This window comes from Myxocyprinus asiaticus, chromosome 23 (assembly GCF_019703515.2).
Source record: "Myxocyprinus asiaticus isolate MX2 ecotype Aquarium Trade chromosome 23, UBuf_Myxa_2, whole genome shotgun sequence".
NCBI lineage: Eukaryota > Metazoa > Chordata > Actinopteri > Cypriniformes > Catostomidae > Myxocyprinus > Myxocyprinus asiaticus.
Genome location: NC_059366.1, coordinates 46,244,083 through 46,257,500, shown reverse-complemented (window position 1 = coordinate 46,257,500; position 13,418 = coordinate 46,244,083). Strand labels below are relative to the sequence as shown.

General features: G+C 38.0%; 1 protein-coding gene across 1 annotated transcript in view; it reads right to left on the bottom strand.

Annotated features, from left to right (window-relative positions):
- LOC127413812 (cilia- and flagella-associated protein 46) overlaps nucleotides 1-13,418 on the bottom strand; it is a 118,438-nt gene that overhangs the window by 29,974 nt on the left and 75,046 nt on the right. The window contains exons 38-41 of the mRNA XM_051651226.1: nucleotides 12,283-12,389; nucleotides 12,015-12,197; nucleotides 11,527-11,662; nucleotides 2,827-3,024 (exon numbers count right to left, since the gene is read on the bottom strand). Of these exons, the coding sequence (XP_051507186.1) occupies nucleotides 2,827-3,024; nucleotides 11,527-11,662; nucleotides 12,015-12,197; nucleotides 12,283-12,389 (624 nt within the window). The remainder of the gene's footprint in view (nucleotides 1-2,826; nucleotides 3,025-11,526; nucleotides 11,663-12,014; nucleotides 12,198-12,282; nucleotides 12,390-13,418) is intronic.

Genomic DNA, 13,418 nt, shown 5'->3' with positions numbered 1-13,418 from the left:
TACAGATATTGAGAATATACAGTCTGTGAGAATCATCATCATTTCACCCCAAAATCACAAAAACAAAATTAGAAGTAATATTTTGCATTAAGAAGTCCTGACATAATATTCAGGACAATTGGGCACATTTTAGCCTCCAATTCTCATTACTCATCGTTGTCTTCGTATTGTCCTTTTGAGTTGTTGTTGTTGTTGTTTGAGAGTTCATTATTCTTAAAGGTGATTCTCAATAGATTCTTATTGCTGTAATATGATACTATTAAGGGCTGTTCACAATAAGCACGTTTTTGAGTCCATCTGCACTGTGTTTTCAATGTAAACATACTGCAGACAGAGATCTTTAACACTTGGGCCAAATGTTGCTGTTTTTAAACACTGTCAAGAAAACAGGCTTCATTTGCTTTAAGCAAAATAGATTTTTCAAAATTGGTTTTTATGACTAAGTGTTTAAAAAACTATTAAAAAAAACTATATAAAAAAAAAGATGATTAAAAAGTCATATATATATATATATACACACACACACACACACACACACACACACACTCTCTACTGGTCAAAAGTACAGGGGTGAGTAAAAAAATGACTGAATTTTCATTTTGTGGTGAACTATCCCTTTAAAGGAATATTCCAGTTTCAATACACATTATTTTGCGATTACAACCGGCTGACAGTACATTATCCTGCATATTACATGGCTACTAACCAAATAAACAAATAAATGGCCATGAAACATTGATTTGAGTTGAATTTATTTTATTAGCTTAATGGATCATAATACTTGGATGAGCGGTCTGATACGTGGATGTGCGGTTGTTACAGATAAAATATAGACCGCTAGATGGCGCCATTGAGCAATCAGAATAGAGTATTCCAGAGAGCCATGTAATAAAATCACTTACTAATCATTTCTGTGTAAAGTTAGAGACAATTTTAGCACTTCGTTGTCATTGCAATTTAACGCCATAAACCCTGTAATCTGGTAAACACTGTAACGCTGCTAAATCCCTGATTTTCTCACACTAAAATCATGTTTAGACACACACTGTTTATGTCTTGTGGCTATACTTTTGAAATGGTGAGTATTTTAACGTTTACGTATTGGCCACATTCACTTCCATTGTAAGTGTCTCACTGTAACCTCAATGTTTGCTTTTTTTTTTTTTTTTTAAAGAAAAGGAGGGATGAGTCAAAATGAATTTTTTTGGTAATCAACTTTATGCCACAAATGCTGTCGATTGAGCTTAACTTGTACTGAATCCAGAATATTCCTTAAAAATTATCTTTATATAATACAACCCCAATTCTGAAAAAGTCGGGACAGCATGAAAAATACTAATAAAAACAAAAAGGAGTGATTTGTAAATTGTATTCACCCTTTGCTATATTGAAAGCACTACAACTAAACATTATATGATGTTTTACCTTTTGAATTTCATTATTTAATTTTTTTTTTAATGTACAGTAATTTCAAATCAGATGATTGCAACACACTCCATAAAAGTTGAGACAGTCGAGTGTTTACCACTGTGTAACATCACCATTTCTTCTAATAACACTTATTAAGCATTTGGGCACTGGAGACACAAGTTTGTTAAGTTTAGAAAGTGGAATTTTCCCTCATTCATCCATTATTCAGGTCTTCAGCTGCACAATTGTACGGGCTCTTCGTTGCCTTATGGTGCTTCATAATGCGCCACATATTCTCAACTGGAGATGGTCAGGACTGCAGGCAGGCCAATCTAGCACCTGCACTCTCTGCTCACACAGACATGCACTTCAGATCCGGCCAGTATGTGGTTTGAAGTTGTCCTGCTGGAAAATGCATGGACGTCCCTGGAAAAGACAGCGCTGGATGGCAGTATATGTTGCTCCAAAATGTGTACATATCTGTCTTTATTAATGGTGCCCTCACAGATGTGTGAGTTACCCATGCCATGGGCACTGACACACCCCTGACCCATACAGACACTGGCTTTTGGACCTGATGCTGATAACAGCTTGGATGGTCCTTTTCCTCTTTGGCCCGGAGAACACGACGGATGTGTTTTTCAAAAACTATTTGAAATGTGGACTCATCAAACCAAAAAACATGGTTCCACTGATCTACTTTCCATCTAAGATGAGACCGAGCCCAGAGAAGTCGGCAGCGCTTCTGGACAGTGTTGATGTATGGCTTCTCCTTTACATAGTACAGTCTTAACTTGCATCTGTGGATGCAGCAGTGAGTAGTGTTGACTAACAAAGGTTTACTAAAGTAATCGCAAGCCCATGTTCATGATATCCATTACAGATGAATGATGTTTTGTTAAGACAGAGATATCTCAGGGATAAGAGATCATGTGCATTCAGAAATAGTTTTCGTCTTGCCCTTTACGCACCGAGATTTGACCAGATTCCTTGAATCGTTTAACTATATTGTGCACTGTAGAGGGTGAAATGCCCAAAATCCTTCCGATTTGTCTTTGGGGAACATTGTTCTCAAAGTGCTGGATTATTTGCTGAAGCATCTGTTGGCAAATTGACAAGTTTCGAATGATCCTTGCTCTTGAAGGACTAGGCTGTTTTTGGAGGATCCTTATATACTATGAGACCATTGCCTCGCCTGTTTAGCCTCACCTGTTTCACATGGCTTTGTTATTTCATGAGTCCAATATGTTAATTTAAATGTTGCCACATGAAGTGCATTATAGGTGAACAGGTGTTTGTTTTGTTAGTGATTTTTTTTTCTGTGTTTTATCTGTACTCATAGATGCAGCAGCCGAAGCCACAGTGAATCCTCATCCTCATCATCAGTGTGTGTGTGTGATCATCTCTCTCACTCACCCTCTCTTGATCACTCAGATCAGTGGTGCTCCTCATGAACTCCTCCACAGCTCTCTCCACTGAAGACTTCCTCTCTCGAGCGATGGTTCTTCTTTGCTCCTCTGCACACTGGATCTCCAACATCAGCAGAGCCAGATCAGCTAGGGCCAGTCTCAGACGCACACACACACGCACCACAGGGAGGCCATGCCAACTGGACTGGTTAAAAACAACACACACACGAGAGATGAACTTGCCAACTACGGCACATTGTAAACACATGATACTGCCCGCTTGTTTCCAGTAGTATTTCAAACTTTAAGGATGCCATGAGGCCGCATGCAAGTAGTCCATTATAGCACACACACACACACACACACACCTCCAGAGAGTTTCGCCAGAGACCTTGGTGCTGTAAATGTGTGTTAGAGCACCGTCTACAAGTCATAAATTATTCATCACAGCCAGTGAGGGAGGAAATGGAGAGTTGTGAGAACAGGAAATGAGGAAACAGTAAGGTCTTACAGGAATGACAGTCAAAATGACCTGCTCATGCACGACTGAAAAAACACTTTTGTTCTTTTAATAATTTGCAAATCTACAATTTCATCTCTTCAATGTATTTAGGGGTCGCCCACTATAGCTGTCCAAAGACACATTTCTACATCTTTCTCTTCACTTTCAATATATAAACCACATTTTATTTGATATACAGTATCTACAATATCAGCAGAGTCTTTATTCCACTCACGTGTGTATGGCTTTTTGTCTTTTGAACTGGTAGCACCATCTGATTTTGGACTGGGTAAAAACAAATAAAAAATATTTTCTCATTAAAGGAATATTCCTGGTTCAATACAAGTTAAGCTCGATTAACAACATTTGTGGCATAATGTTGATTACCACAACAAAATAATTTCGATTTGTCCCTCAATTTCTACATAACAAAAGCAAAACTCTGTGTTACAGTGAGGCATTTACAAAGCAAGTAAATGTGGCCAATCCGTAAACATTAAAAATAGGGCTGGGAATTGCCAAAGACCTCTCAATTCGGTATTACAACGATATTTACATGCCGATTCAATATGTATTGCGATTGTACTGCAATTCTGTAAGTTTTGATATATTTAGTTAATTCCTTTTTCTCAGAAAGAAATGTGTATTGAAGAACAGTTGTTTCTGAAATGTTTCACCCTATAATACAGAATTTGCAAGTAAAAAGTAGGGATGTGCAAAACTACCATTTTTTTTTTGTTTGTTTTTTTGGATTTTTTCCCCCAATTTGGAATGCCCAATTCCCAATGCGCTCTAAGTCCTTGTGGTCGCATAATGATTCGCCTCAGTCCGGGTGGCGGAGGACGAATCCCAGTTGCCTCCGTGTCTGAGACAGTCAATCCGTGCATCTTATCACATGGCTTGCTGAGCGCGTTGCCATGGAGACATAGCGCGTGTGGAGGCTTCACGCCATCCACCGCGGCAACCACGCTCAACTCACCACGCGCCCCACCGAGAACGAACCACATTATAGCGACCACGAGGAGGTTACCCCATGTGACTCTACCCTCCCTAGCAACCGGGCCAATTTGGTTGCTTAGGAGACCTGGCTGGAGTCACTCGGCATGCCCTGGGATTCGAACTAGCGATCTCCAGGGGTGGTAGCCAGCGTATTTTACCACTGAGCTACCCAGGCCCCCGCAAAACTACCATTTCAAAACGACTAATCGACCAGTCTGTGCGTTGTCTAATGTAACCTCAATTTTTGCTTCTTTTTTTTTTTTTAAAGAAGGACGACTGAAATTTTGTGTTAAACAACATTACGCCATAAATGCTGTTGATTAAGCTTAACTTGTACTGAACCTGGAACATTCCTTTAATCACCATCTTCATTTGAACAATGCCGATATTGATTCTTAAAATCACAAGATCGATCTTTTACTGTATGTCAGGGGTATTTCTATCTTTGTTCATTTGTTTGTATTTGTTCTATTGCTTGTAATTTGTTTCTTCTTATTTCATTACTGACTGCTTACTTGATACAGTAACTTGAAACAATGTTTCCTCAGTTTGGCTAGTTTATTTGTGTTGTGGTTTCAAAATTAGTAGTAAGAATCATACCATTTCTTTCATTAGTGGACATTATAACTGAAATACACCCAAATGAATCTGTATTGAATCGAGAGCTTGTGTGTCAGAGTCAAATGGAATTGGGAAATGTGTACTGATGCACAGCCCAAATCTGCTGTAGGTTAAATGATCTAAAAGAAGATCACATAAACTTCAACTAGATTTTTTTATATGTTTTTTAAGAGAATGTGAGTGGCGTTTGCCTGTGCGAAACTCACTGCCATGATGCTAGGATGTCGCTAGGGGGTTGCTATGCAGTTTATACCATGTATAACTTTATATATAACTGTATTACATAACTTAAAATGTAGAATTAGAATAACTGCCCTGGATTGATCTTGTTGGGATAACCTAAAAAAAGTTGTGATAAGTTATTGAACTTAGAAAAACGAAACAGCTGAAAAAAAAAAAAAAAAATATGAGTCAAGAGAACTATGCTCATGTATTCCCAGCATGCACTGTGGCATGAATAAATTATGCAAATTGCAGTGTTACTCTCTTTTAATTTTTTTGCTGTTTGCTGCTTTTATTTATGCAGTTGGTATGTAGTTGAGTTTGTTGTCACGTTCAGTTGTATTTCCCCCATTCATTTCTTCCTTAGACTTTTCTTAAAATCCTTCTTAAAAGAGTTGTGCACCATGAGCCAAACCAACCAGCTCCGAGGTGAATCACAACATCACAAACATTGTTTAGGCAAACATTTATTTGAAAATCAGACAAAAAGACAAAGGTGCAAGGATGTACAGTGGTGTGAAAAAGTGTTTGCCCCCTTCCTGATTTCTTATTTTTTTGCATGTTTGTCACACTTAAATGTTTCAGATCATCAAACAAGTTTAAATATTAGTCAAAGATAACACAAGTAAACACAAAATGCAGTTTTTAAATGAAGGTTGTTATTATTAAGGGAAAACAAAATCCAAACCTACATGGCCCTGTGTGAAAAAGTGATTGCCCCACCTGTTAAAACATAACTTAACTGTGATTTATCACACCTGAGTTCAATTTCTCTAGCCACACCCAGGCCTGATTACTGCCACACCTGTTCTCAATCAAGAAATCACTTAAATAGGACCTGCCTGACAAAGTGAAGTAGACCAAAAGATCTTCAAAAGCTAGACATCATGCTGAGATCCAAAGAAATTCAGGAACAAATGAGAAAGAAAGTAATTGAGATCTATCAGTCTGGAAAAGGTTATAAAGCCATTTCTAAAGCTTTGGGACTCCAGAGAACCACAGTGAGAGCCATTATCCACAAATGGCGAAAACATGGAACAGTGGTGAACCTTCCAGAGTGGCCGGCCAACCAAAATTACCCCAAGAGCACAGCGACGCTCCAAGAGGTCACAAAGACCCCACAACAATATCAAAGAACTGCAGGCCTCACTTGCCTCAGTTAAGGTCAGTGTTCATGACTCCACCATAAGAAAGAGACTGGGCAAAAATGGCCTGCATGGCAGAGTTCCAAGACGAAAACCACTGCTGAGCAAAAAGAACATTAAGGCTCGTCTCATTTTTGCCAGAAAACATCTTGATGATCCCCAAGACTTTTGGGAAAATACTCTGTGGACTGACGAGACAAAAGTTGAACTTTTTGGAAGGTGTGTGTCCCATTACATCTGGCGTAAAAGTAACACCGCATTTCAGAAAAAGAACATCATACCAACAGTAAAATATGGTGGTGGTAGTGTGATGGTCTGGGGCTGTTTTGCTGCTTCAGGACCTGGAAGACTTGCTGTGATAAATGGAACCATGAATTCTGCTGTCTACCAAAAAATCCTGAAGGAGAATGTCCAGCCATCTGTTCGTGACCTCAAGCTGAAGCGAACTTGGGTTCTGCAGCAGGACAATGATCCAAAACACACCAGCAAGTCCACCTCTGAATGGCTGAAGAAAAACAAGATGAAGACTTTGGAGTGGCCTAGTCAAAGTCCTGACCTGAATCCTATTGAGATGCTGTGGCATGACCTTAAAAAGGCAGTTCATGCTCGAAAACCCTCCAATGTGGCTGAATTACAACAATTCTTCAAAGATGAGTGGGCCAAAATTCCTCCACAGCGCTGTAAAAGACTCATTGCAAGTTATCGCAAACGCTTGATTGCAGTTGTTGCTGCTAAGGGTGGCCCAACCAGTTATTAGGTTTAGGGGGCAATCACTTTTTCACACAGGGCCATGTAGGTTTGGATTTTGTTTTCCCTTAATAATAATAACCTTCATTTAAAAACTGCATTTTGTGTTTACTTGTGTTATCTTTGACTAATATTTAAACTTGTTTGAAACATTTAAGTGTGACAAACATGCAAAAAAATAAGAAATCAGGAAGGGGGCAAACACTTTTTCACACCACTGTAGTTGACTCAGTTACGTCATTCACAGTATGTCATGGGAGTGGGCCATCGCTCGGAGGCATTTTTTGCTGGATTCGCTGGCCGCTGTTCTCTGATTGGTGAAGCTTTCTCTGCTGGACAGGGCCATTTCTAGGCACCTAGGGCGCCACCTGCTGGGAGGGAACCAAAGAAGAGGCCTCTGCCATACCACAAATTTTCGTGCATGAATTGGGTTATAGAACGAGGCTGTAACTCCTGTAAATAACTGAACTGTATGGGAACAAAATGAGATTAAACCCTCAGATGTGGAGTGACTCTCAGCCTAACAGTTTCTCATCGTGTTGTTTGTCCATTTGATATTGTACTTCAAGCTTTGATAGACATGTGTTGGATGATTTCACACTACAGTCCCTAGTAACACTAAAGAGCCTTTGCATATTAATTGGCAGAAATGTGTAGTTGTTGTAGCTGTTACTGGAGACAGCATGAATCACCTCCACACCAGTATTCACATTTATTTGTCATTTACGTTTTTCACCAGATGCATTTCTGCAGAGCAATGTTCACTACTCTAAAGGACACAACACATGATGTTTCTTTCAAGGGGAACTAACGAGATTAGCAGGTTGTGAAATGTGATTTGGTTGTGTGGTAGCTTTCGTGGCCTACTATCGGGCTTCACCGTACCAAACAGCACACCGGCTCTTCTAAACGGCACTCTAATCCATTATGGATTTTCATTTTTCCAAACGGATTATCTTATTACAAACCTCTCTGGGTGCTTGTATTTGTATTAAAAGGGAAACGAGCACTTTAACTAAATGTGGAAATCTGAATTACTAAAGTAATTAGATGCTGGTGCTGTTTGCACTCTTGCCATTTAATAGTTGAGCTAAAAATTTAAATTCTCTCATCCTTTATTCAGCATCATGTCATTACAACCCCCTTTGTGACTTTCTTTCTTTTGTGGAACACAAAATTTGATATTTTAAAGAGTTTCTGAGCTGACCAGGGGCCATGAAGGTCCATAAAAGTATTATATCAGCTATGTCTTCTAAAGCCATATGACAGCATATGCAATGAACAGACCGACAATTAAGTCGTTAATCAATCACACAAAATCATGTAAACGTGGAGTATATGGGTGTTTCTTCAACTTCAGGCACTTTCACACTCTCATTAGTTTATTTAATATGTCCATCAGTGTGTGTTCATGCATCACAGGAGATTTATGTCATTCAAGTTATGAAAATTCATTTCCAGCACATCTCAATTTCTATATTGTGTTTAATTGAATTCTGTGCAGGAAATGACATTTTTAACGCTTTTCAAACAAAATGGCCAATTCTTTTGTCTTGCTGAGGCTACAGCTAACATTTTATGCATCCTAAACACACACAACTAAATAAGTTTTTGCATAATTTGGCAAAACTACAGCTTAACTGATCAAACTATTCTGCTCACAAACGATATTTTGTCTCATTTCATCTCAAGCATGCTCTTCACGCATAGGTTTGGTTTGAAAGTTGGTGGGGACACATTGCAAGGGTAATATTCAAAATGTTGGTATTAAGAAAATGCGAGAAAGTCATTCTGTTAGTACTGTATAGGCAAAGTAACATTATTAAACTATATAACAAGACTCATTTCTTATTTCTCTACCCCACCATATCAAAAATTTGCCTTTTTAAAGAATTTCTAAAGAACAAACAAATAAAGAACTGACCACATGAGCTGCACAGTTAGAAGGAAAAATGAGATATGTGATAAAGTTGGATAATGTGACAGCGATATGCGATGCGATAAACCTAAGATTAATGGGTCAAAATCAAATGTTATCTTTTTTAAGAATATTTCCCTCGAAAAAATGATATCCAAGTGACATAAAGTGACATTCTGTAAAATGTATTCTCCAGCATGAAGTTAACTGAAATGTAAACAAATGGTAAATTAACTATTTAAATGTGCAAAATTACATCACAAGTAGGGATGGGATGATATATTGAATTTCAACATATCGCGAACCAAAAAATGATGAACCATATCGAGGCAAAACTCGTTATTTCAAAATTTGAAACATTGTTTTCCGTCCATGTGATCATAAATAAAATGACCCGTTAAACATCATAATCTCTTGATTTTACCTCTAATTTGCTTTTATTCTACACTGTTTACAGGGTTCACACAAGGTCATTAAAGTGCTTAAAGTGCCTAAATTTAGCTTTTAGAAATGTAAGTACTGAAATACCTGGAAAATCGCCTTTTTTTAATGAAAAGTGCTTGAGATTAAAACAGACCATTTCTTCCGTGTAATGTGTGTCCATCAAAGACGAGATCCCACAATCCACTTTCACTGAATAATGTCTTTTAATATCCTTTCTGTTCTAAACAGTCATATAAAAAAGTAAAAAATAAATATTAATTTTGATCATAAATAGCACAGTTGTGCTAAAAAAACGAGACTTCTCTCGTTAAAAATGAACCGCGGGGGCCTGGGTAGCTCAGCGAGTATTGACGCTGACTATCACACCTGGAGTCGCGAGTTTGAATCCAGGGCATGCTGAGTGACTCCAGTCAGGTCTCCTAAGCAACCAAATTGGCCCAGTTGCTAGGGAGGGTAGAGTCACATGGGGTAACCTCCTCGTGGTCACTATAATGTGGTTCTCGCTCTCGGTGGGGCGCGTGGTGAGTTGTGCGTGGATGCCGCGGAGAATAGCGTGAAGCCTCCACACATGCTACGTCTCCGCGGTATAGTGCTCAACAAGCCACGTTATAAGATGCGCGGATTGACGGTCTCAGACGCGGAGGCAACTGAGATTCGTCCTCCGCCACCCGGATTGAGGCGAGTCACTACACCACCACGAGGACTTAGAGCGCATTGGGAATTGGGCATTCCAAATTGGGGAGAAAAGGGGAGAAAATCAAAAAATAAATAAATAAAATGAACTGCAACACCTGTGTGAGTCTGTGATGCGTTAAACTCTTAAAGTGACAGTACCATTATAGTGCATGTTATGCAAATTAATGTAAACTTAATGTTATAACTTGTAAATTGTACGCATTATTTCAAACACTGATAGCTCATATCATTATTATACGTACAATTTCAAGAAATAATATTAATTGATAGAATGTTTAGATTTTTAAAAAGTTGAAATGTGATTATAAGAGACAAAAAAATGAAACATTTTCACACACTTTTTCTGGACAGGTTCTGTTCTGTTCTATTGCATGTTCTGATCAGTCTAAATGTAGTCCTTTATTTTTGAAGGCGTATTTGTTTGTGATCTTTTCTTATAGTGAAAGGTATATGAGAAACTCTATTATTTAAACTTTTGTTTAAATTGTGTATGGAAATCCAGAAAATGTTTTTATATGTGACAAACGACTGTGATTGGTGCATCTTGAACAGCGCTGAAAAAAGTAACAGGTGCCACGTGACAACACCATTTATGCACTGCTTCAGAAGAGATAGGACAATAATTTATACATTAATAATTATACTAAGAACCTTTCACAGTTGTTCAAATGAAAATAAAAACATAGTATAGAGTGAAAGTATTTTCTGTGTGGAAAAATTCCCCAAATGTTGGCCGGGACATTTCCGATTTTCTAAACGTTGATACTTAAATCTACGTCTTTGGGTTAACAAGTACACTAACGTTTGAGAAAACTATATTAAAGGCTAAATTATTTAGTGTGGCGGAAATGACGGCACAACTGTGGGACAGTAATTATTTTTATCATAGATATCATAGTTTTAAACGTAATAATTTGTAGTTTTATAATGTATTTTCATAGTTTTATAACTGAAAGTCTGGGTCTGGGACAAGTCTAAAACAATAAAACAGTCAAATCTAGACATGAAAGTAAAAAGTTTCCAATTCAGTTTTCATCTGTTTGTTTTAATAAAAGAAAACCAAAACAGAAAGTGCCTGAAGTTGAAGACACACCCATATACCGCTTCACTTTCCTTGAATAATCTAGAAAAACTCGAATAACATTGTAGTTTTGTTGCTGGTAGCAGGACCAATGTGAAGTTGACTTTTTAGGGCACTGTTATGATTTACGGATGTACTGTATAGCTGTTTTGTTTTGGAAGTGTACAGTACATAAAGAACATGACATGCGGTCCCACACAGTATAAGTTAATTCTATTCAAATTAATAATTGTGGTCACCATATGAAATTAAATAATCAACTAGTATGATTTGTTTCTTAATTTTGCAGCACTTCATTTATGATACTTCTTGAGAACAAACATCTGTGATACCTCATGAGGTGGCAGAACATTCATAACATCCGTCACAACATCCTCCTGTATAGAAACAGCCTTCTGCAGGAGATAGAGCGCATCCAGAAGGTGCCGCTGTTTCTCCTCTTCACTCGCAGTACGAACAGCCAAGATTCTTTAGGAACAAGACACAGACAAACCAGATATCAGTTTCAAACAGACTGACAATGGACAGACGACATGTCAAGAAGTGTCCTGCAGTGTGACAAGCTATACTTCATCTAAAACTGTTTTGAAACAATTGCAACTGCATAGCAACGCCCTGACAACCACTTGCAACATTGTATCATTGTGGCGGTGAACTTTGCACAGACAAAAAAACACTCATGTTTTCTTCAGAATACATGCATGTATTTTTACTTGAAATATTTGTGCTTTTAAAACTTCATTCGTCACACTGCAGGTGTTAAAAAAGGTGAGCAGTTACAAATACATATGTCTGCATGTTCAGTTCTTGCGTGTTGCACCTCAGTGTGTTGGCGTGTGTTAGCGTGGCCTCCGCAGCATGTGTCCTGTATCCCAGCAGCAGCAGTTCAGATGCAGCATGTTTGAGCATGTTGCACACTGATGCAAACATCTCTACAGATGCGTCAGTCACCCCGCAGCTGCGACCGTCAGGATTCAACACACGCTGAAGTAAAACTGCCGCCCTTCACACAGAGAAATCAGCGCTGTTATTCGGCTCAAGTTATTAAATATTGAGCATCACACTGTCCAGTAAATCCATAACTGCACCTGCTCTCCAGTGACGCTCTGAAGAAGCGCAGGACCAGAGCTCGGTTCAGTCTCTGCTCTACAACTGATGTGAGGGATCTACAGGCCTGTTGCGTAATCTCACACACCTGCAGAACACACACACACACCACATTAAACGCTCAGCTGATGCATCAACATTCATATAGACTTAAACAGCACACTATATGCATATCACATGCGCTGACGTTTTATTCTATCTAGTTTAAAGTGTACTGACACTTTTCTGGGCAGCTGTGACCGATTTGTATTCTGTATGCACAAATCAAACATTAATTAGGGATTGCTAAAGTCATGTGGTGTTGTACAGCAATAGTGAAGTAAAAAAAAAAAAAAGAAGAGAATAGAATAGAATAGAGTATGATACAAGTTTTCATTTTGGAAGGTAAAAGAACACATTTGTCATGTTTTGTTAAACATATCAATATGATGCGAGCACTTCTACCATGTTAGGTAATTACATTTTAGTTATGTATTCAGGTATTTTTGGAAACAAAGCTAACTAGCATGCACTACTAGAAACAGTGTTAGGTGTAATTTGTTTACAAAGTATTTACTTTTTGTGGTTGAAAAGTGGTGTTACACATTACATTTAAAATTCTAGTAGTCAAATTACAGTTTCTGACTTTCAATTAATTTAATTACTTTTAAAGGGATAGTTCACTCAAAAATGAAAGGTGTGTCATCGTTTACTCACCCCCATGCCGCTCCAAACCTGTATGACTTTATTTCTTCTGCGGAACACAAAAGAAGATATTCTGAAAAATGTCTCTGTGTTTTTGGTCAATGGGGTCCAATGTTTACTTTAACTGTATGGACAAAAACATTCCTTAAAATATCTACTTTTGAGTTCTGCAGAAGAAAGAAAGTCATACAGGTTTGGAGCAACATGGGGGTGAGTAAATGATGACAGAACTTTCATTTTTGAGTGAACTATCCCTTTAAGTACACATTTCTAAAGCAGTATTATTTACATAGAATGTCATGACTGAAGAGAAGTATGTATAAAAGTATATATGTATGAAAAGTGTTTTAGAAATTAATTTAAAAGTAGGGCTGTTGATTTAACACGTTAATTCAGTGCAATTAATTATATAAAAAAATATTTGTTAATTACG